The sequence below is a fragment of the Ochlerotatus camptorhynchus genome, unplaced genomic scaffold, assembly GCF_037179485.1.
Source record: "Ochlerotatus camptorhynchus isolate MF236.1 unplaced genomic scaffold, CSIRO-AGI_Acam_v1.1 ptg000003l, whole genome shotgun sequence".
Lineage (NCBI taxonomy): Eukaryota > Metazoa > Arthropoda > Insecta > Diptera > Culicidae > Ochlerotatus > Ochlerotatus camptorhynchus.
Window position 1 is genome coordinate 1,246,615 of NW_027040495.1, and position 21,194 is coordinate 1,267,808.

General features: G+C 40.7%; 1 protein-coding gene across 3 annotated transcripts; it reads right to left on the reverse strand.

Moving 5' to 3' along the window:
• Positions 1 to 4,928: 4,928 nt before the first annotated feature.
• Positions 4,929 to 19,394, reverse strand: Pi4KIIIalpha (phosphatidylinositol 4-kinase III alpha). Of its 3 annotated transcripts, XM_065233612.1 has the most exons (15): positions 19,253 to 19,394; positions 18,957 to 19,170; positions 18,082 to 18,840; positions 17,812 to 18,021; positions 17,445 to 17,504; positions 17,077 to 17,177; positions 16,850 to 17,012; positions 16,298 to 16,787; positions 9,546 to 9,765; positions 6,842 to 9,481; positions 6,651 to 6,771; positions 6,477 to 6,587; positions 5,959 to 6,410; positions 5,652 to 5,898; positions 4,929 to 5,588 (listed from the first exon to the last, which is right to left on the reverse strand). In XM_065233612.1, the coding sequence occupies exons 1-15, from the start codon at positions 19,340 to 19,342 to the stop codon at positions 5,203 to 5,205; spliced, it is 6,264 nt and encodes a 2,087-aa protein (XP_065089684.1). In that variant the 5' UTR covers positions 19,343 to 19,394; the 3' UTR covers positions 4,929 to 5,202. The 3 variants fall into 3 exon arrangements, with proteins under 3 accessions (XP_065089684.1, XP_065089616.1, XP_065089538.1); XM_065233544.1 differs by lacking the exon at positions 17,445 to 17,504; XM_065233466.1 differs by lacking the exon at positions 17,445 to 17,504 and having other exon boundaries at positions 9,546 to 9,774.
• Positions 19,395 to 21,194: the final 1,800 nt, after the last annotated feature.

Sequence of the window (21,194 nt, forward strand, 5' to 3'; positions counted from 1 at the left end):
GCATTAATTATGTCACGCTAAATCGAGGAGAAATTTACTCCCTAAGCACAACCCGCCCCCTTTACTTCTCTTTTTCGAACGGATATGAACATAATATGGAATCAGAAGGCTTCTAAATGTATTTGCCTTTCCATACGTACCGTTGAATTTGATGAAAAGTTACAAGTTGTTACAATTCAGTGTCAACATTTCAAAGGGGCGTAATTGCTTTTGTAAACAATGGCTTTAACCGTCAATTTCTCGCGAATAAAAGCTCACACATGAAAATCAATGACTTCAACAGGTAGAGGAATGTATCCTCTACCAGCTGGAATTGTTAATTTGGGCGGGTGAGCTTTAATTTGCGAGAAATCGACGGCTAAAGCCATTGTTTACAAAAGCAATTACGCCCCGTTGAAATGTTGACACTGAATTGTTGATTCTTGATTCCAAATTCGTTCTTCGAGTTTCAATTCCGTCTCAACGCATTGAAACGCCATTGGATTTTCTTCGTCCTACGGATGAAGGCAGGAAAAAATGATTCTCTAGGAACTTTTTTAGGCTTTTTTTCCCAGAGTGAACAATAATATGATACAGAATTCACGAAATTACACTTTTAGTTTGCAGGTGAATCTTTGTCATTGACGAAAAATGAATGAGCTGACTATGATTTATGTGAAGGTCAATTCTTCCAGTGACGGTGTCAAGCACAATTTTGTCAATATAGCGTGAAATCTCTCAATCAGCACTGGGACCCTCAATTTAAAACCGATTGAATACTGTGGAGTAAATATTTCAAAATTTGCATCCGTCTAATGCCCAATGCTATACACCATCATCAAAATATTTTCATAGAAAATCTGATTTCTCCATTAACTTTACGGCAAGAGTTGTATCGTCACAAATCTGGACTCGTAGATTTATTGATTGAGTTCACATCACTATTTGTGATGAGTTAAATTAATCGTTTGCAAAAAGCAGTCGATATCATGCAATTAGGGTCAATATCCTTGCGTGATAATTTTAGAACTCATCACCCGTAAGTGGATGCCCTATCCTTGTTTCCGTTTTCCATTCCTGTCAGCCTCTGCAGTGTGGGAATATGTCCTATGGCGGACGTCTACCTCCCTCGTATGATAAATTGCTTTTCAATGCACGGAATGATGGGGCTAATTGAATACAAACTACCATCTGCTCTGTCAGTCCCAGTCGTAGAGCAATATTGATTGACCAAAAGGTGCTGTCATGAAAATATCGACTGTTTGATCAAACTTTGATGACCGATTAAATGATAATCCCTCAATCATCAAACGTGATTAGGATCAGTAACTAGGAATTTAATGAGGAAGTGATGGAGCAAACAAGTTGTTTAGCAGTTATCCGCTTAGCTGTGATCATATATTTTTTCGATAGCACCGAAACAAACAAAAAAGTAGCAAGAACCATAGCAATATGAAACAGAACCAACCAATATTACAATAGTCTCAACTAAGTTTCACTGTAAGTTGACAGCTATCTCTGGACACACAATTTCAATAAATCTGTACGCATTCATAACTGATAACACACATGCAAAGGCACTGCATTCCAAGATATATGCACATGATTTGTTCACCAATTCAAACCGGAGTTTACTTGATGCACTTTCGCATGAAAACAATAGGGTATAGTTAAATGTCCGACTTAGTTAATTGTGTTTCCCATCACGCGACAGTAATTTTGATTCAGTTATTTAATTGGTGTGTTATTATTATCTTAAAATTTATTAACATTAGGTTTGACCTTGTTTTCATGCTTCGTTGAGCTTATTTTAGGTCATTCCATAAAAATCCTTAGTTTTGTATTAGGGATATCGGATACGATAACAGTAAGTGAAATTATAATTTGATCTCATTTAACTGATCTCGTTTCTAGCTTTAATCTGTTCTTTAAAACAACAATAGGAAATCGAAACTATATCTACTAGAAGAAAAAAAAAACGATGTTTGTTACATTACCGTAGCTGTAAGAAAGTGTTAGAATGAAAATGTAGAACATTGTTTAGATGTGCAGCACAGTGAACACACAAGCAACCATTACAAAACAAAAAGCACGATTGAACATTTCAATATCAAACATAGCGTAAACCAGAGAAACACAGACAAAATGTAGCAAATAAAATGCTCCTTTGATGCAATCTACTACCAAACAAAAGAAAACGTTACGTAACGAATAATGGACCGCCCATAAACAAATACAATAACATAACTAAGCTGAAGGTAGGCAGTTGGTTGAACTTAAGACAGCAGCAGCTTGAACACCCATATTTACTACCGAATAGCTATGCAAAGATTCTATAAAGTCAAAAATACAGGAAAAATTGAGAAAAATGTTACTAGTCAAATGTGCAAAAAGAAGGATGAAAAAAAAATACAAAATTTAAACTATCTACAGTAATGCGTAGAACACGAATTTTATGTTTCCCATGTTAGTGCAAATCTAATTTGTAAGTTTTTTACGCAAACCATTATATTTTGGAAACACAAATATCACTTGTTCGGTGTACATCACAGGGGAGTTGTTTACTTGTACATATATCCGAACAACCATGTCGTCCTTGAAGGAAGAAAATTGGGAATTGGGTGCACTGTCAAGGGCGTAGCCAGGTTTCGAGCTAGGGAGAAGCAAAAAAAAATAACTATGGAAAATTTGGCCGAATGCCATTTCACCGAAAGTCTTTGTGTTGGTAAGTTTCTTCAATCTAAATATTAAGATGTCACCCCAATAGGTCCCTACTCATATTATAACCGCCATTGGTTGTCTCAACTGAGCCCCCATCAGGTTGAAACTATAGTCGCTGTCGCTATATGTATAGTCTGGAGACCAGCAATTGAAAAGGTACTATCAACTTTTATAAACTAAACTTTGATAGCTCTTTCCTCGCCAACCGAATGCAAATTAACTGCATCATCGGATAGGGGAAATTCCCTAACCCGATGATGGTGTTGTTTTGTATAGGCGAGCTATTTGACGGCTCAAATTTGTTCCCGATATTCTATCCACCAGACTATAGATATAGCGACTATACTGCCTATAATCGCATATAAGTCCCATATGGATTTTCGACAATTTTGCTATAACAACGCTATCCACTATCAATTGGCATCTAACTTTCATATTATCATGGACTTCGATCATGAAAAATGTAAAAACAACATCAAGTCAGTTTGTCCCATTAAGCAATCGGATCCTCAATCGTCAAAAGGAAAAGTTACAGTTCTGCTTTTTGAGTTGCCATATTTTTCGATCATATAAAAAACATGCAAGCTTCAACATGACATGATTGTAGTACCGTTGTACTCCTTTATTCTAGTACCACAAACGACGTACTAGATTAAAGGAGTACAATGCTACAATCATGTCTGTAGATGGTGTAAAATATCAAAAAAATTTATTAGGGAGGTAAAAATACATGAGGAAATGAACCCAACACATCGAGTTATGGAGACATCGAGTAGAGGAAAATATCGAAACAAAAAATATCGAGTAAGCGAGAGTTGACTGTAGTAAAGCTGGTAATCAGCCATGGATCACACTTGGGAGCATCGCTCATACTTTACGAGTATCGGCAATTGTTTTACTGAATCTCAGCAAAATAAATTGCAGAACTACTCGGCTATTGGAACCTCGGCGAAAAAATTTAAGTGTGTAAGTTTGATTCGTACACGGAAACCGTAAAATACGCAAAAATGACTATAAAGGACTCAATTTTGACTATAAAGTGTTCCTTTATTTAACGTCGGTCTCTGTTCCGCAATCTAGTGCCAATCACCGACGGACATCGATTGCCATCCATTGACGGCAACCGAATGTGCAGGAAGGCAGCTTCCACACCTGCGTAGGATATCGCACCCATTCACAACATACATGGGCCGGGACCAACGGCTTTACTTCTCTTCCGAAGGAAGACGTGACCAGAGATTATTATGCCTCAGAAAAATCCCACCGACCTCGCCTGGGATTGAACCCAGATCCATTGGGGTGTTAGAAAGCAGTCACGCTTACCACTACACCACCGGCGCCGGCGATGAGTTCGTGTATTTGGGCTCACTGGTGACTGCCGAAAATAATACCAGCAGAGAAATCCAAAGACGCATTATGGCAGGGAACCGTGCCTACTTTGGACTCCGGAGGGCGCTCCGGTCGAATAAAATTTGCCGCCGCACGAAGTTGACTGTCTACAAGACGCTGATTAGACCGGTGGTCCTCTACGGCCACGAGACCTGGACTATGCTCGTGGAGGACCAACGCGCCCTTGGTGTTTTCAAACGGAAGGTGTTGCGTATCATCTACGGTGGAGTGCAGATGGATGACGGAACGTGGAGAAGGCGAATGAACCACGAATTGCACCAGCTACTGGGGAACCATGCATCGTCGTAGAGTGGAGATGACTTCTACGGACAGCAGAGGACAACAAGGCCTTCCCTAATAAAAAATAACCATAAAAGAGAGCTTAACGACGTGTTCGGGGTATAATCCAAACCATTTGTGGGATAGTTTACCAATCCGGGATACAGTTCGTTTATGGTATTTGTTTATTAGGGTTAGCCTGATTGGAAAGGTAAGTAGCTACCATCTGCATTGAAAAACTCAGTTTGTCAAAAACGACTATGGGACCGACATGCACCAATATACAAGTAAAAAATCATCAAAACATTCTGTTTAAAACGAAATACGAAGTTTTTTTTTACAAAACATCACATCCATAAAGAAAGATAGGCGAATCTTATTTTATTTGTAAAAAATGTAGATTTTTACCATTTTTATACAAATAGGTCAAACATTAGTTCACCCCATAATAATACAACTACCCTATGAGACATTCTGTACACGTTGGTTTGTTTCAGTGTAGATGCCTGACAAACGCCCTTAGGAATTTCTTTTCTTAGTAGTTCAGATTGTAGCAGCAATTTCCTTTTACCATTGATATTTAATTTAGTATAATACCATTCAACAAATATTTAACAATTAGATTAACTTTGACTATATTTATAATCACATATACCACATCTACAAGCTTTTGTCCGGAATAAATAAATTACACAATGCAATCCCTAAACCTGACCCCGCGTCGAATGCCCGAAATTTGTCCATCCACCTTTAAAAATGACTTTGTCAACATGTTACCGAATACTTTTGTCAAGTCTTTTACCGTGCAGCCACTACTATTATATGCCAAACTTTTTAATATGGGATCTGATTTTGATAATACTGGATCATATCATAGGTCCTTGTGCGGAAATTTTGATATGAATTCCTAATGACAGCCAGCATGTGAGCGGCTGCTTCCTTGTTATTCTTAGTTGGCACAAATCTTTGCTTCAGTAACGTAATGGTTTGCCCCCGGAAGCAGGGTAATCCCGTGTCCAGCATCAGAGAAACTAGTGTTACTATTGCATCCTGATATGGGCGAATGGCGAGGAACGACTGGGCACACAGATCGCAGAACCATTTGAAAGGTGCTGCTTCCATCTTTCCACCCATTATCATTACCATTTCGTCCGTAAGTTTGAGATCGGGTTCGAAGCCAATGTTGCCTCCGGGAGACGATTCAAACATGAAACCAAAATCTGGAAGTATTATTGAAAAATGAATCAAAATAGGCAAGTAAGGCAAAGTAAACAGATGCATACCGATATGAATAATATGCCCATCTTTGTCGATCATAATGTTTCCGTTGTGACGATCTTTAATTTGCAGTAAATATCCAATAACCGAATAGGCAGCCATTGATTTCACAAAGTTGCTACGAGCTGCTTGGAATTCCTTCGATGTTTCATCGCCATATTGATGCAGGAAGTACTCATACAAGCCAGAGTCGGTTTGCCGTCCGAGTTGATCACGTGACTTTGCATTCGGTACGCATTCAATTACGCCACACTATTTGAATTGAGAAGAAAAATTAATAATGCTCATAGATTTTTTACTGAATTCACATACCCCTGGAGCAGTGGCAACAACTCGATATGGGAAAAGGAACAGCTCGAGGCCAACTTGTTGGAAAATGTTCTTGAAAATGGAGATTACTTGTAGCGCTAACATATCCTGACGTACGTCATCACCAACTTTGAAGATCGCAGCCTGCCAGGTTTCCGGTCCCATCGAACTTAGCTTCGGCCCGTCGAGCTGATTGTTGGGATTGTTGGACACTTCCATAGCCATTGTTTCTAGCTCGTTGATTCCACAGCGATGCACCCGGAACCGTGCCAGGTATGGAGCTTTAGCTGCGCTTTGCATCGGAGTACCACTGTTGTAGTCAATATCAAGTACCATGGCTTCCGGATTGGAGGGTAAATAGCATCCGGCCTGTACCTTGATTCGACTGAGCGCATCCAAACAGGCCTTCTTTCGAGCCTGACCTTTGGGGAAGGAACGGATCTCTCCGCTGACGGCTGTAATGCGACAAGGTATGTTAAGGTCGATTTCGATAAAAATAAATGGATGTTCTCAAATGCTACCTGTGATTTTGCCGAAGAAGTCGAATTCACGCTCATAGAATCGCTTTGCAGGCCCAGACAGGGATGCGATTATGTTCTGCGACAACGCTTCCAGACCATCATATAGAACAGCTATTGACAAATTAAGGATGGTTGAATGTAAAACTTCAACGAACAAAGGGTTTGGACACTTACGGTCTTTGTGATGCATTTCCTCGTCGATGTACATGTTGGTTTGCATATTCCAAATGAGTTGATGAGCAACAATCTGAGATCGTTTTGAGATATGCTTGATGAATTCTACCACATATCCCATCTGTAATAGTTATTTCATGTTATATTAATTAAGTGAGAATAAATTGATAAGAATGTAAGTAGCTACGCACCGTATCATGTCGCAATGCTTGGACCAATTGTGGAATGTACGGAAGAACGGCTTCAGCAGGATACGAGTTCAAGGTCGTAACGGCGTACTGTGCAGTTAGTGGATGGGTTGGATATTGACGGGAGAAATAAGACAACGCTTGAATGGGATTCACACGGGCCCAGGTCAGCATGTAAACCAGTTCCGGAGATTCATTGAGTAGCGTTCTTGTGGTGACGAGATACTTCAGTGCTTCCGGAATGTGAATTGCTGCAAGAGGATCCAAACAAACCAGACGAGTGACTTCGTCTTCAATGGTTTCAGCATTTCGTATACGTTGCGGCAGGAAAATGGCCAATGCGGGATTATACGACCAGGCAAGTCGAGTGTAGTCACGCCAAACGTTCAACTTTACTGGACGAGCTCGCCATTCTGCAACAGACTCTTCGCCGGCTATCTGTAGCTCCGGGGTTGAAAGCGGATTAGCCCAAATGATCATGAACTCAATTTCAACGGCTAGTAGTTCCAGAATTAGGTTTCGTTTCTTCATGTAATCTTTGTCATAAGCATCCTTCTGATAGGGTGGACGCTTGATGCGAGTCGATCGTTTGGACAGGGTTGAAGTTGAATGAGGAATAGTGTTGTACCACCCAGCGTTTCCACTACTAGTGGAACGAGCTACTTCGCTTCCGGCAAGGGAAGCTGTATCCAATGATTTGTTTACAGACAGATTCTGAGACGTTGGGTTCAAGTCGTAGTCGCTAACTTCCGAAGCGACCAAGTGTTTCTTCTCACTTCTCATCGTTTGCCAAAATTTGAGTAAAATGGATATATCCTCCAGTAGAGCTTCTCTGGAATGACTTGGACAAAGTTGTGGTCCACAGAAGTAATCCAAGGCATTGGCGTAGATCCGTTCTCTCAAGATATTTCGAGCCAGTGATTTGGGAATTGTATTCCCTTGGAGAAGGGACAATCCGCACTGGAGAAGCTTGAAACGGCAACCAACAGTGGAGATGTGTCTGGTCATTTTGAATGGACTTAATGGAAGACAACGATGTAGCAGCATGCAGAACATTTCAACCTTATCACGATTGCAATATTTGGCCGTATCAACCATCTCAGAAAGCAGCTGTAACCAAATTAAATGTGGCGACACGACTATGGGTTTGGGAACCAGCTTGCAACTTTCGTATGCCGCCAGAGGACTGGTGATGTCAATTTCTTCCGTAAACAATCCTATCCTTTTGTCGAAAGTTGTCTGCCAAGCAGTTACCATCTCTTGAATGAAGCATAGTTCAAGGTCCTGTCGAGCAGTAAGAATCCATTGCCAACACTCTACTGCCGTTTCCATGGCAGATTCTGTAAAAAGTTGTACTTGCGATGATGATATGGCATGCAGTAACTTTCTATTAGCACTGGAACAAAGGATCAGATATGCCGTAGCTCTCCAAAGGGCACCACGATGCTTGGCATCGCTCTTCTCACCACAAGCGTCCCAGATATCTTTCACCAAACGATCAGCTAAGCCCTTCTTTTCCTCATCTTCCAATACTGATAACAATCCGGATATTTCTCCTGCGTATTTGCTACGCAAGCATAGTACCGACACGAACTTGGACGTGTCACTGTTGACGCAATGCGGTCGTTTCGACGTAGATTGTATGCTGGCATTTGTCACCCATGTGTGTAGAATGGAATCGACAGCCAGGGCTAATCCACTGTGATTCGATAGGGTTGTCGTAGGTACCTGATTAGGGTACTCTTGGAGATGACTTCTGGTGGACTTTGGGGCCCACTTCATGGCTTCGCTAACAATACCTTGACAACGATCGGCAAAGTCCTTGACACGACTTTCTCTGGCCGGTAGGCTATCCATCAGCTGTAGAGTGTAGGGCGTCGAAGCGACTCTCAACGTTGGAGTTTCTTCATTCGGATCGAGTGTCAGTGAAAAGGCTAGAAGTTGAAGGACGTCTAGCATACACCAAAGTACTTTACGATTCCAGAGTAAATGTGGAAATTTGTCAACCAACTGAGACAAGTACTGATCAGCTACAAGCTGAATTTGCTTATGAATGTGATTGAAATATACCAACAACAGCATAGCTTGTGATTCCAGAACCTTCTCGCGGACGGAATCCTGTGCCAGGAGCACACTTCGAAACTTTTCGAAGACTTGATCGCCAATACATCGTATACATTGCCACATGCCGTACTTATCCTTCAGAAGAGCGTTATCACAAAGATAATTCAGTATTGGTTCTAAGCTGGGCTCAGAAGCATTTTCAACACGCAAAATTTCCAGCCAATATACACTCAACAGGTACGTACATTGGGCAAAGGTGAGTTTATTTATGAATGCAGTTATTTCGGCCGGTGGATGATCCAACAAAACCAAAATTTGACTTCTAAGTTCGTTCAAACTGACACTGTCTGAACGAATAGCAGAAGTGTAGTTCATTTCACGCATCTCTGACCGGTGAGCTATTTGTGATATCAACAACGGTGACTTCGCCGCAATCTGCTGAACTCCCTGATACCAATCCGATGGCCACAATCGAGCATTGGTGAAGCCCATTACTACACAGTACAACCAAAAGTCTTTGAACAGCTTATGAAGTCGTTGCTTTGGATTCTTGATCGGCGGTAGACGTCTCACAAGAACCTACATTTAACGAAACTTCGCCTTAGTTTTCCAAATCTTTTCAAAATAGCCAAACAAATCTTACCGCAATCACAGGAATCAGCATACCCAAATTTCCAGCGCTGGAACTGGCCTTCTGTGCACCGGAGGTGCTATCGTACGAACGCTCACCTTCTAGACCGATTTGTACAAACAATTCCAACAGCTTTCCGAGCAAATCCAACATCTCCAACTCTCCTTGGATATTGGCGGCAATGTTGGCCAACGCATTGACCACTGCATCCGACACGTGGTGGTAGGATTTCCTGTAAACACTTTTGAATTTAAGCCAACCAAAGCGGGAAAGGGTTCCGGAGTTCGTGTGTGAATTTGTTTTGTGTATGTGTGAGATGAGTGTGTCGTTGGTTGGGGAGTAGATATAGAGAAAAAAAATCAATTAGAAAAAACCTTGGACGTTACGCTTTCCAAGAACACAGGGTACAAACTATGCAGATGGGAAGGTTTTCAGGAATAAAGAAGAAGACATTGCTGAAGTGTATTATTTACAACGTCTCTGCGATTGTGATGAGGATACACGTGGAGTAGGTATGGTAGATCGCTGGAGCTGCTATCGGGCAAATAATCATGTCGGAAAACAGATGGAGCATGCATTTGGTAGAATAAAGATTAGTGCTGGGACTATCCGGATATCCAGTAGGTATCCAAAATCCAGATCAACCGGATATTCGGATAAAAATTTACACAATATCCGGATTTTTAATAGTATCGGATAGTGTAATTAATATTGGTGAAATAATGAAACTAATATTATTATATTAAATCAATATTAAATAATTAAATACTTGTATTTTTCATGCAACTCTTAATTAGTTCCCTAGGTTTTCTAATAAAAATTCTCTATTTTGATGTAGAAAAACTAAATTATTTACTGCTTCTGGATGCAAACAATTTCAACTGGCCGTTCAGCGCTAGCTAAGGTAGCCGGTCAGATGGGGGAGAGGGCTGTGCTCATGTACTTCTCTTAATCTCAACGCGAGATGTCGTTGCTAGCTCGCTGATCGTCTCTCCACTTACGTTGCAGCTCCGACAGAATTTGAGTGATTGCCCTGCTGACAGCATTCCAGGTGCCTTCCTCTCGACACACTTCATCGACGACATTCTCCGCATTAGCGGCGTCGGTGGTGTAAGGAATGTAAAGCCGTTAGCCCCCCGGTACATGAGTTGATGGATCGATAGATAGGGTCCAGTTGTGGGAGCTGCCTCCCTGGCGTCGGTAGTATTGGTACTCAGTACGGAAAACAAGATCGTCGGAAAACAAATCAAGAAAAACAAAATGCTCCGCATTAAGGGCAGGCATTTTTCTTCGCACTGCTTCAAATCTAGGACAGTCCAAGACCACGTGCTCCGGTGTTTGGTCATCGACTCCCTTCTCATAATTTCCGTACTCCTCTGGTTTCCTTCCGCTTGTAGCAATCGCTGTCCTCCGCTAATATGATGCCGAAAGGGATCATTCCGGCGATGACGTATACTGCTTCCGATAAGATGGTTATGTACGCGCTCTAGACCTGTATTACCATGCGCCTGAACGTACTGTTCAACTTCGATTGATTCCGCTTAATTTCCTGCGCTGTATCCCAAGCTGGACCTCACCATTGACGAAGATACACTAGCCAGAAGACGCTTCTCGCTTCCGCTTAGTCCAGATTTGTTTGGCATGATTCTACCTATCACGTTGATGGCCTTAACCGCCTTCTCGAGGTCGACGTGGCTGTTGAAGTTTAGCTGGTCATCGCTCACAGGTATTTCAGCATGCGCTTCGAGCTTATGACATGCTGACAGTGATTTCTGCCTGCTGTCCAATAGAACTTCCGTTTTGTAGTTGACTATCTACAGCTCCTTGCAAATCGCCTTGGTCACCAACAATTCCAACAACAGCATAGTCTAGTCTAATAAAACAACCCCTTTGGACAGCTATATCCCATTCCAAAGCGTTAGATCGAGGATGGAGACTTGTGGAACTCCCGCCGTGATCCTTAACGATATCTGTACCATGTTTGTCTTGTAGACCAGAACCTGATTCTGGAAATTACTCCTCAGAATCCTATACATGTAGTCAGGGGCCCTTATTCTGTGCAGCGCTTCGGCGACGGCTACCCACCTGGCTCTATTGAATGCGCTATTGACGTTTTTGTTTGGCTCTCTCGATCATTATCTGAATTTGATCCACCGTAGATCTCCATTTCCGGAATCCGAATAACATCTTCGACAATCCATGCTCACTCTCCGTACATTTCGTCAGCCAGTTGAGCATAATCATTTCCAAGATTTTTTCGAGTGTATCTAGCAAGCATATAGAGATTCCATTCGGACCGGGCGCTTTTGAGACTTGTATACTTACGGTATTGTCTCCCTCTTCCTCACCGTACGGTGTAGATGGCCAGATCGTTGGGTCGTGCACCGCGAAGAGTCCGTCAATGATGACCTTCTGCTTGAAGTGAATTGGATGCAACAATCGTCAAATGAAAGGTATTGTACTTCTATTGAGTACGCTATTGAATATACGTATATATCGCTCAACTGGTTCCGAAAATATAGCCGAACCATGTTCCGGTGAATACGGGTTGTGTCTAGAATCGGCCTGAAACGTGTTAAACTCAGCATGTGACATGATGGTCACATTACAATTTAAAAATAACATCAATTATGGACTTGTTGGGCGTCTAGGACCAAATTGGCCAAGTTTATGACGCATCACTCGCGTCAACTCCGAGCCCCCATCACTGCAGGAGATTGAAGCAGCTATCCGAAGAATGATATCCAACAAGGCTCTCGAGGTCAATCGCATATCAGCATAGATGTTCAAAGCTATCCCAATGCCAATGCTATTTACACAAATGTTGCATAAAATATTCTGTAATATCTAGGACACCGCATATGCAGGGCATTTTAGTGAAGGTCCCTAAGAAAGGGGTTCTGACTGTGTGCGAAAATTAGCGAGGCATCATGATACCATAGAGGTAACTCTAAGACTAATAGATCCCGAAGAAACGTGCTCAACTTTTTGGCTCAGCTCTGGTACTATCTTCCGTCCCAAGCTAATCGATGCACCCCTCGAAACATTGGAAAATCCACGAACCCCTCATTTTATCTGTCAAACTTTCATAGAGAATCAAAACAAACATAGTGTAGAACTAGAATTCCGACTAGAATGGGATACGTTAATCGTTTGCTTGGGACCAATAGGCTGGTCAAGTAGTGAGCCAATGACGGGGGGCGACCCCGGCGTAGTGGTTAACATCCTTACCTCTCACGCCAAAGTCACGAGTTCAAATCTCACCCCCGGACAAGTCACGAATGACCCAAGAGTGTTAAAGTGACTATAATATAAAAAAAAAGTAAGCCAATTTCAAATCGATAGTTTCGTATTGATTGTTTATGATACTGTGTGTTGATCACAAAGTTCTGACAAAGTTATCATGTACCGGATACAGGAGAAGATCGATGCGACTCTCCGGCGGCAGCAGACAGGATTCCGTGCCGCAAGATCTTGTGTGGACCATATTGTCACGCTCCGCATCATGCTGGAGTAGGTCGACGAATTCCAAGGATACCTCTATTTGATATTCTTTGGTTACGGAAAAAATTTCAACCGGCAATCACGAAAATCTGCGGGACGCCCTGAGACGCAAAGGAGACCTAATCGAAGCGCAGTACGAGGCTTTCACATGTTGAGTCCTGCATAACGGAGCCTTGTCCGACCCTATCCGGGTAGTCGCAGGTGTGAGGCAAGGATGTTTATCGTAATCGACGAGACCAGGGCAGGTGCAATTGACTATGTACCGAACCGTGGGCTGCTTTGGCTGCCTATCATTATTTGGAAGTTTCAATGCTTAACGCCATAATTTGAATTTCACAAAGCGTTATTTCACGAGCGAACTTTCTTGCTTGAGAAGATTGAGAGGAACTAATATCACTCCCGCTTTGACTCACCAGCGAGATAATAACGCACGGGTTACTCCTACATGTATGCAACTAAAATATCATAAAACCTAATACCTATACAAAAAGAAAACATCAGCAGAGTGATAGAATTTCAGCGAGAGGATTTCATATTACTTTCCGGCGAAACATAACATAGGAGACAAAAAATTCAACTAGCTCGTTTCTCGTTTCTCGTTTTTTTTTTTTTTTTTTTTTTTTTGTGAAATAGGTAGGTTGAGAGAGCGAAAACGGAATTCTCTTTCGAAATCGTTTGCTGCACTGTTTCGCACATTTCGTTCGGGAACTTTTATTCCCATCACGTTCGCGATTTTTGCATAGTGAGCTGATTCTCTGAAGAACAGCAAACGAACTTTTTTTTTGAAAATGAGCTTTCCAACACAGATCACAGGTCGAGCCACAGGTACAGTCAACTTTGGCTCGTTGGACTAAACCCATAGCCCACTTAGTGAAAGCATAGAGGTGAATCGATTAGCTTGGGACCGAAGAGAGTACCAGAGCTGAGCCAAAAAGTAGAGCTCCTTTCTTCGGGACCTACTAGTCTTAGAGTTACCTCTATGCTACTACCAACAATCAATACGAAACTAACGATTTTAAATTGGCTCACTACTTGACTAGCCTATTGGTCCCAAGCAAATCGAATAACGTACCCCATTCTAGTCAAAATTCTAGTGCTACACAATGTTTGTTTTGATTCGCTATGAAAGTTTGACAGAAAAAATGAGGGCTTCGTGGATTTTCCTATGTTTTGGGTGAATCGATTAGCTTGGGACCTATGTAAATCCTCCAAAGTAAGTCATAGCACATGAAAATCATGAAAATTATATAAGAAAAACTCAAAAGCGTAAACCTCCACTCCTAGCCCATCTAAACCGTTCCAAAATAGGAAGCAATAAACCATATTATGTTTCCCCTAAGTGGTCCCTCCGCGCCTCCATCTCTTAAAACTTTTACAAAGAATGAAATCCCAATAAAAAAATGTGTAGTTAGAATATTGGAAATATATCAACCTGCACTGAATTGGCCATACATTTCCCAAATTACGTTACCTCGATTAGTGATCAGACCGCCGGATACTTGTGTCCTTAGCTCACATTCTTTCAAATTCCCTTAGAATTTCCATTTTTCCCTGCGAGTGCTAATCAGCCATTAATACTAAAGATTATGACATGACCTCGGAAGTTGAATTAACCTAGTGAAATACACGGCCAATGAGATCAACCCAAATTTGAGTTTAATTTACTCATAGAATACAAAAAGTGTAGGAAATCAGCGATGAGTAAATTTGCCTCATGTTTTTCCAGGTTTTCAAGGCTTTAAAAAAAAAAAGAAGAAAACTCAAATATGAGAAAAGGAAAGATTGGATTCTTTCAGTCTATTGCAACTACTCCTAGAATGAATAACATTTTCGTCAATTTATCTCATTTTCCGGCAGATTTAAAAGGTTTTCTACAGGAAAACGTGAGGCAAATTTGCTCATCGCTGAGTTCTTAAACTTTTTGCGATTATGAGTAGTAAGGGCGATATAAGTAATTAAAAAAAAACCCATACAAATTTCAAACCATATCCGCGACCTCTAAACCTTCATCAATCTTTACCATTTTTTGCACAGGCTCTTATTTTGGAGTTATGAATCGAAGTGAAGGGTGGCCTATACTACCCATGAACGCATAACAGTCCCATTTGAATAGGAAATCAAGCAAACATGTGACTGTTATGCTTTTAGGGGCAGTATAAGAAATTTAACATTTCAGTGCCAACATTTCAAAGGGGCGTAATTGCATTTGTAAACAATGGCTTTAGCCGTCGATTTCTCGCGAATAAAAGCTCACTGATGAAAAATAATAACACCAGCAGGTAGAGGAATGTCTCCTCTACCAGCTAGCATTGTTATTTTGGATAGGTAAGATTTCATTCACGAGAAATTGACGGCTAAAGTCATTGTTTACAAAAGCAATTACGCCCCTTTGAAATGTTGGCACTGATTTGTTTTAAAATGAAGCACCCTAATTGGACAGTTATGCATCCACCGACAGTTTATGTAATATATCAAAAGTACATATCAAATTATGGCGTTAAGCATTAAAACCTCAAAATTGCCGAAAAGCCGGCAGTCACTTTTACTCAGCTGTATGAGACATTTCTAAAAACGCAGAGCACTTAGCGCTTGGCAACTTACGCTTACTTAGAAATTTCTCATACAACTGAGTTAAAGTGACTCTCTTTCGTGGTCGTGTGAAAAATTTGAAAAAAATATTAGAAAAAAAAATCGCAACATGAAAACATGAATCAGTTATTAGCATAGATGATATCCACAAAACAATCAAAACATAGTATCACACTTAGAAATTATTAACGAATTCGGTTATTTTTAGCGAACTTTCATCAGCTGCACTTTCGGTAAAACTTTGATCCTCATTTAAAAAGCTGGTACACTAAATTTTTATTTCTATACACGGCAGCCTTGTTTAAATAATCAAGCCTTCGCTTCGTTTTCCTTGTTTTGAAGCTTTAAAACTAATGAATAAAAATGCCTGATTTTTATCGAACAGTTCAACTGTTTAAACTTCGGTAAAACTGACCGAAGTCGCTAATAATTTCTTAGTGTGTATGCAGTATACATATGTTATTCAGATCTATTTACAAGAATCTAGAGATGTGCCACCGTTGTAGCCTAGAAAAATTCACGGTAATATATTAGGAACTTTCTGCCAGCTTAAAATAAAAACAGGAATAAAAGGACCATAACGAAAGCAAAGAAACGAAAACTGAGCGATAAACAGAAATTAAAAAAAAAAATAGAAAATGGTGTTTACAAAGAAAACCGATTCGCCTTACCTCTGTTCCGGGTTGGTGGAATAAGCCAAGGATGCCGCTTGCACCGTCACCCGCGAAAACATCTTCATAATTTCCTCAAAGACTTGCGGTTCGCACTTGGAGATGATCATACATCCTAGCTGGTCCACGATAAGCACATTTTGTTCCGAAGGTACCTTGCAGAAACGCTGAATGAAGAACTGTAGAATGTTGTTGGTTGTTTTCGGAGTGTCTTTCAAGGCAACCGCTACGTGACCCAGCATGACAATTATATTCAACGAAACTAGACTGGATTCGCTTTCCTGCTTTTCTACTGTGAACAATCGATTCGATACGTTGGCCACCAAGGCTGGAACGCAATAGGGATCCAGTGCGTGCGCGGCCTTGAGGGCGATGGAAAGGTTCTCAATAGCGGCATCCCTCAGTGCTTCAAAAGCGTCGTGAGCTGATTTGGTGAGACCCTTCCGTTGATTCGGTTGCTGGTCAAATGCTTTGAAGTCAGAACCTTGAACTAGAATATTGCTCGTTTTTAGATGACTAACACAGTATACCTAATAAAGTATAAAAGCTTACCAACAATTCTGAAGGGGGCGTTCTCCTTTTCCTTCTTATTCTGCGCTTGGGACTGAGCGTGAAGCTTCGTCAGAATGGGACTTGGATCGACGAGAAAATCTCGCAAATACGAAATTGATGTTCCGGCAATGTTTGGGAACTTTTGTGCTAACTTACCCAAGCCCTGTCGGAAAATTTTAGTTTATTATTGTAAGAACATATTTTTCGCGACTGGAAATTTAATTTACCTCTAGGCAAACCATCAACAACGGCATATGATCCATAACCACTTTGTGTCCTAGCACTGAGTTTAGTTTTTGGTATAGGCGACTACAAAGTTTATCGGCCTCTGCAATGGAACATGATATGCACATTTAAAACAAATAAGCATTGACAACGCTCCAAAACAAAAACTAGGAAATTTTTAAGCGAATTGCGATAATCAAGAAAAGCAAACCGAAGCAGCTAAAGCCAAACTGTAGGGGACAGATAAACACGTCAACAGAGAATCAAATCATTCGAAAAGGTCAAATATAACGAAAAAAGGAACAACCAATCGGTAACAGGAGGGAATCCTCATCACGGGGAAAGTTGAACAAACTGAAAACACTATCACCTAGCTCCAGCAAACAAGACAAACTCTGTTGCAGTGAAGATAGAGTATAGTCATCATCCACTGTAATTGATATAGATAGAAAAACGTAATAGAAAAAAAAGAGGTTGAAATAATAACAAAATGTAGTAACATATCAAAATAATAGATATTAATGTGTATAATAGTATAATACATGTGCTCAACTAGCCAAAGTATCCTTTGTTTTCTGTAGAAATGTAATACCCTAATTGACATTTATTTACATTGCGTATCGAAAAGATTCCCATGGAATAAAAAATAGACACCAACTTCGTTTCAACCAAAATGATATAAAGATCGCAGAACTTGCTATGTGAAAAGTGTCTGTCATGAGAGTAACCATATTCACCTGTTTCATCACCGATAGCCCACACCAACAAATCGACACAGGCCGCATTTGCCATCACATTAATCTTGTACTTGTTGACAACTATGTTGGATGGATCATTCACCTTGTCCACCGTGCTGTCGTGCTGCTTGTTCTGCAATTCAGTTTGTCCGATCAAAAATAGACGTTTTACAAATTCCTGTACATCTTTGGTAAATGGTGTCGGAAGATCTGAAAACAAAAAAAAAAAAATAATAAAAATCTCCCAGATATCAACCATTAAACACCAACCTGTCTGGTTCTGTAAAATCTCCCTCAGCAGAGTGACCATAACCAGATTTATTGTTTCTGAGACACTCTTGTATCCATATGGTTTGATTTGATGCAGTGAATAAATATCACCCGCCTGTTCATCCAAGTGTTCCAAGGTCTCTTTGGTAAGAAGCTTTTTCGCAAGCGCAAATATAGTCTGCAGATGATTAATCGGAAACTGAAGACGATTTTTCTTCTCTGGTGTATCACAGAAACGCATGTTGGGAAACTGGTTGAAGCTGGACCCATACTTGGCAAAGAAGTACGTCGTCGGATCGTACGGGACCGAATAATAGGAGTTCAGTTTCTTGGCGTTATTTTTGGGTGATTTTTCTTCGGTCAACTCGGCCGTTAAGCTACCGGACATCGATCTTGGGATGATGGACCTGAAATGGCTTATGGTATTGCTCGACTTGGAATCGACGTTGAGTGATGTTTCCTGCGATTTCGGTGATGGTATTTCATTTCGGGGAAACAGACGACACAGCAATGGGGGATCACCGGTCGCATACCTCCCCATGGAACGTCCCAATCCAAGCAAGAGTGGAACCGTGGCTTTACACAGTATAATCGGTGGTAGGCTATTGCTTTCCCTGTTACCTTTTATCATGTTCGTCAGAACGGTCAACACCTCAACCTGATTGACAATGATTTCATCACGACTTTCCGGGCATCCAACGGCGATGTCTGAGAGCAAGCTGTTCAAGCAGAAACAAAACTTTTCCGCGATAGGAATTTCTGAAAGACACGCACAAAAACGCTTTAATACATCTCTCAAGATCAATGTGTCTCAAGGGAAACATTGTGGAATAAACTCTGCTGCATCGAAAGGAAAATCAAAAACAACCACTTACTATCGATTTTGTTCAGCTTGACGTCATCGATCCATACGGCTTTGGGCAAGGCTTTCGAAAGCCTTAGTAGATACGGGATAATTTCCTTCTCGTACTGATAGCCACTTTCCAGGAAATAGAGGCCCAGGGCAATAACAGCATCCTGAGCTCTGGAATCCAGACAGAATACTCCGGCTGCATTTTCCTGTGGACAGTATCTGAACAATGTTTGAACCTTGAATTTTCAAGTAAGAAAAATTTGATAATCATTAGTCATTTTCTTGCGACACTAATTAAGGTACAAAATCTAGTCTCACCTTATCCCATGGTGTCGGTTTTATACGGGCAAGCACTCGTGCTAAGCAATGCACCGTTTTTTGGAAAGAAAAACGATCATTTCCAAGCATAATCTGTGGTTTTTCACCAATTTTATATTTCTACGATCAACACCACTCGAATATCCACTGTGTATTTTCCAAATTATTTTTATCATTAATTTTGACAGTTTTCAAGTTTATGCAGGGATGTAAATAATCAAAGGCTTAAAATTATAACAGTTTCCGTTCAAATATTACGTAACACGATAAATGCAATTTTTACGGAAAATCGTCGGCCTGTCGTCAAAGAAGTAAAACACCAGAGTCGATGTTATAATAAGAGTCCAAGAGAAAATATTGCGAACAAGCAGCACTGTTTGGGATTTATTTTTCGTCAGAGTAAACGGTAACCAGATTTTTTGCGTTAGCATCGGATGACTTTCATTGAGAAGTGAAAAATTTCATGTCGATAACGGAGCTTCTGCGAGGCTAAAACGATTATAGAACCTGAAAAATGTTCAAACAAGTGCTTGGTATATAACCAACAATCAATATGAAACTAACGATTTTAAATTGGCCCTATTGGTCCCAAGCAAACGATTAACGTACCCTATTCTAGTCGAAATTCTAGTACTACGCAATGTTTTTTTTGATTCGATATGAAAGTTTGACAGATAAAATGAGGGGTTATTGGTTTTTCCTATGTTTCGAGGGGTGAATCGATTAGCTTGGGACCGAAGAGAGTACCAGCAACAATCAATACGAAACTAACGATTTTAAATTGGCTCACCACTTTAGTAGCCTATTGGTCCCAAGCAAACGATTAACGTACCCTATTCTAGTTGAAATTCTATTACTACACTATGTTTGTTTTGATTCGCTATGAAAGTTTGACAGATAACATCAGGGGTGTGTGGATTCATGCAGAACATGCAGGGGTGAGTGAAATAGCTTGGGACTGCTTGGGACCGTTGTTCTGGTACTGAGTGAGCCAAAAATAATAATGATTTTCTTCGGGACCCAGTGGTCTTAGAGTTACCTCTATGGTACCAGAGCTGAGCCAAAAAGTTGAGCACGTTATTTCGGGACCTTCTAGCACAAACGAAGTGACAGACGACTTACTCCGAAGAAATTAATTAAAATAATGTGGTTATCTGTAATAGAATTTTAGTCCACCTTCCGCCCCTCACCGCCAGGTTCGCTAGTATTTTCGTTTTGAATTAATTCAAGTTGCTTTTGTGTGCAATGATCTGGCAACTCGAGTTCTTGCTCGCGTTGACGGGGTGCTGTTTTCTCACTCATCGAAGGAAATTTTGATTAGAGTGAGAAAGTAAGGAACAGTCAGCGCGGGAACCGTGTGCGTTACTATAGGTGCGGCAGAAGGAATGTAGTCGACTCTTTCGTTCTCACGGTGTTGTTACGCATGGTCCAACGTTACGTCACACTAGATTATACATAAGAACGTCGTGATAGTGAAAGAGCTGACTTGTTTCCTTCCGCCTCACCAATCACATTGAGAAACCGATCAACCAAGATCAACTTCAACTTGCTGAAACGACATGTCTACCGACTCGACAAAAACTGAAAAACCAAAAAAATTGTGCTATGCTCAATCAAACTATCAAAACGTAACATAAATATACCCGAGAATATACCCTTTCCAACAAGATAACAACATAAAAAATACAATAAAATTTACCGAAGATATTACACAAATAGTGAAAAGTATGATATAGGTGTGGGGCTCGGAGAGTTAAACATATAACTTTCAGCCATTTTGAAAATGTTCGACAAATGCGGGAAATCTGGACATTTCTATGTAGATGATCATATTTTCACATTTTTTGGGATGGATTTCCCAGCAAATATTAAAATATAATTTATTCAAGTGTTAAATATCACATTTCCGTTATACTAAGCGCAACCCACTCTTAACCTCTCT

Coding starts and splice junctions, on each gene's coding strand:
- Pi4KIIIalpha (XM_065233612.1), bottom strand. CDS start 19,342: ATGCTTGGAAATGATCGTTTTTCTTTCCAAAAAACGGTGCATTGCTTA. Junction 9,766..16,297: donor TCCACCAACCCGGAACAGAG/GTAAGGCGAATC, acceptor AAGTGTTTACAG/GAAATCCTACCACCACGTGT. Junction 5,899..5,958: donor TTGTTGCCACTGCTCCAGGG/GTATGTGAATTC, acceptor CAATTCAAATAG/TGTGGCGTAATTGAATGCGT.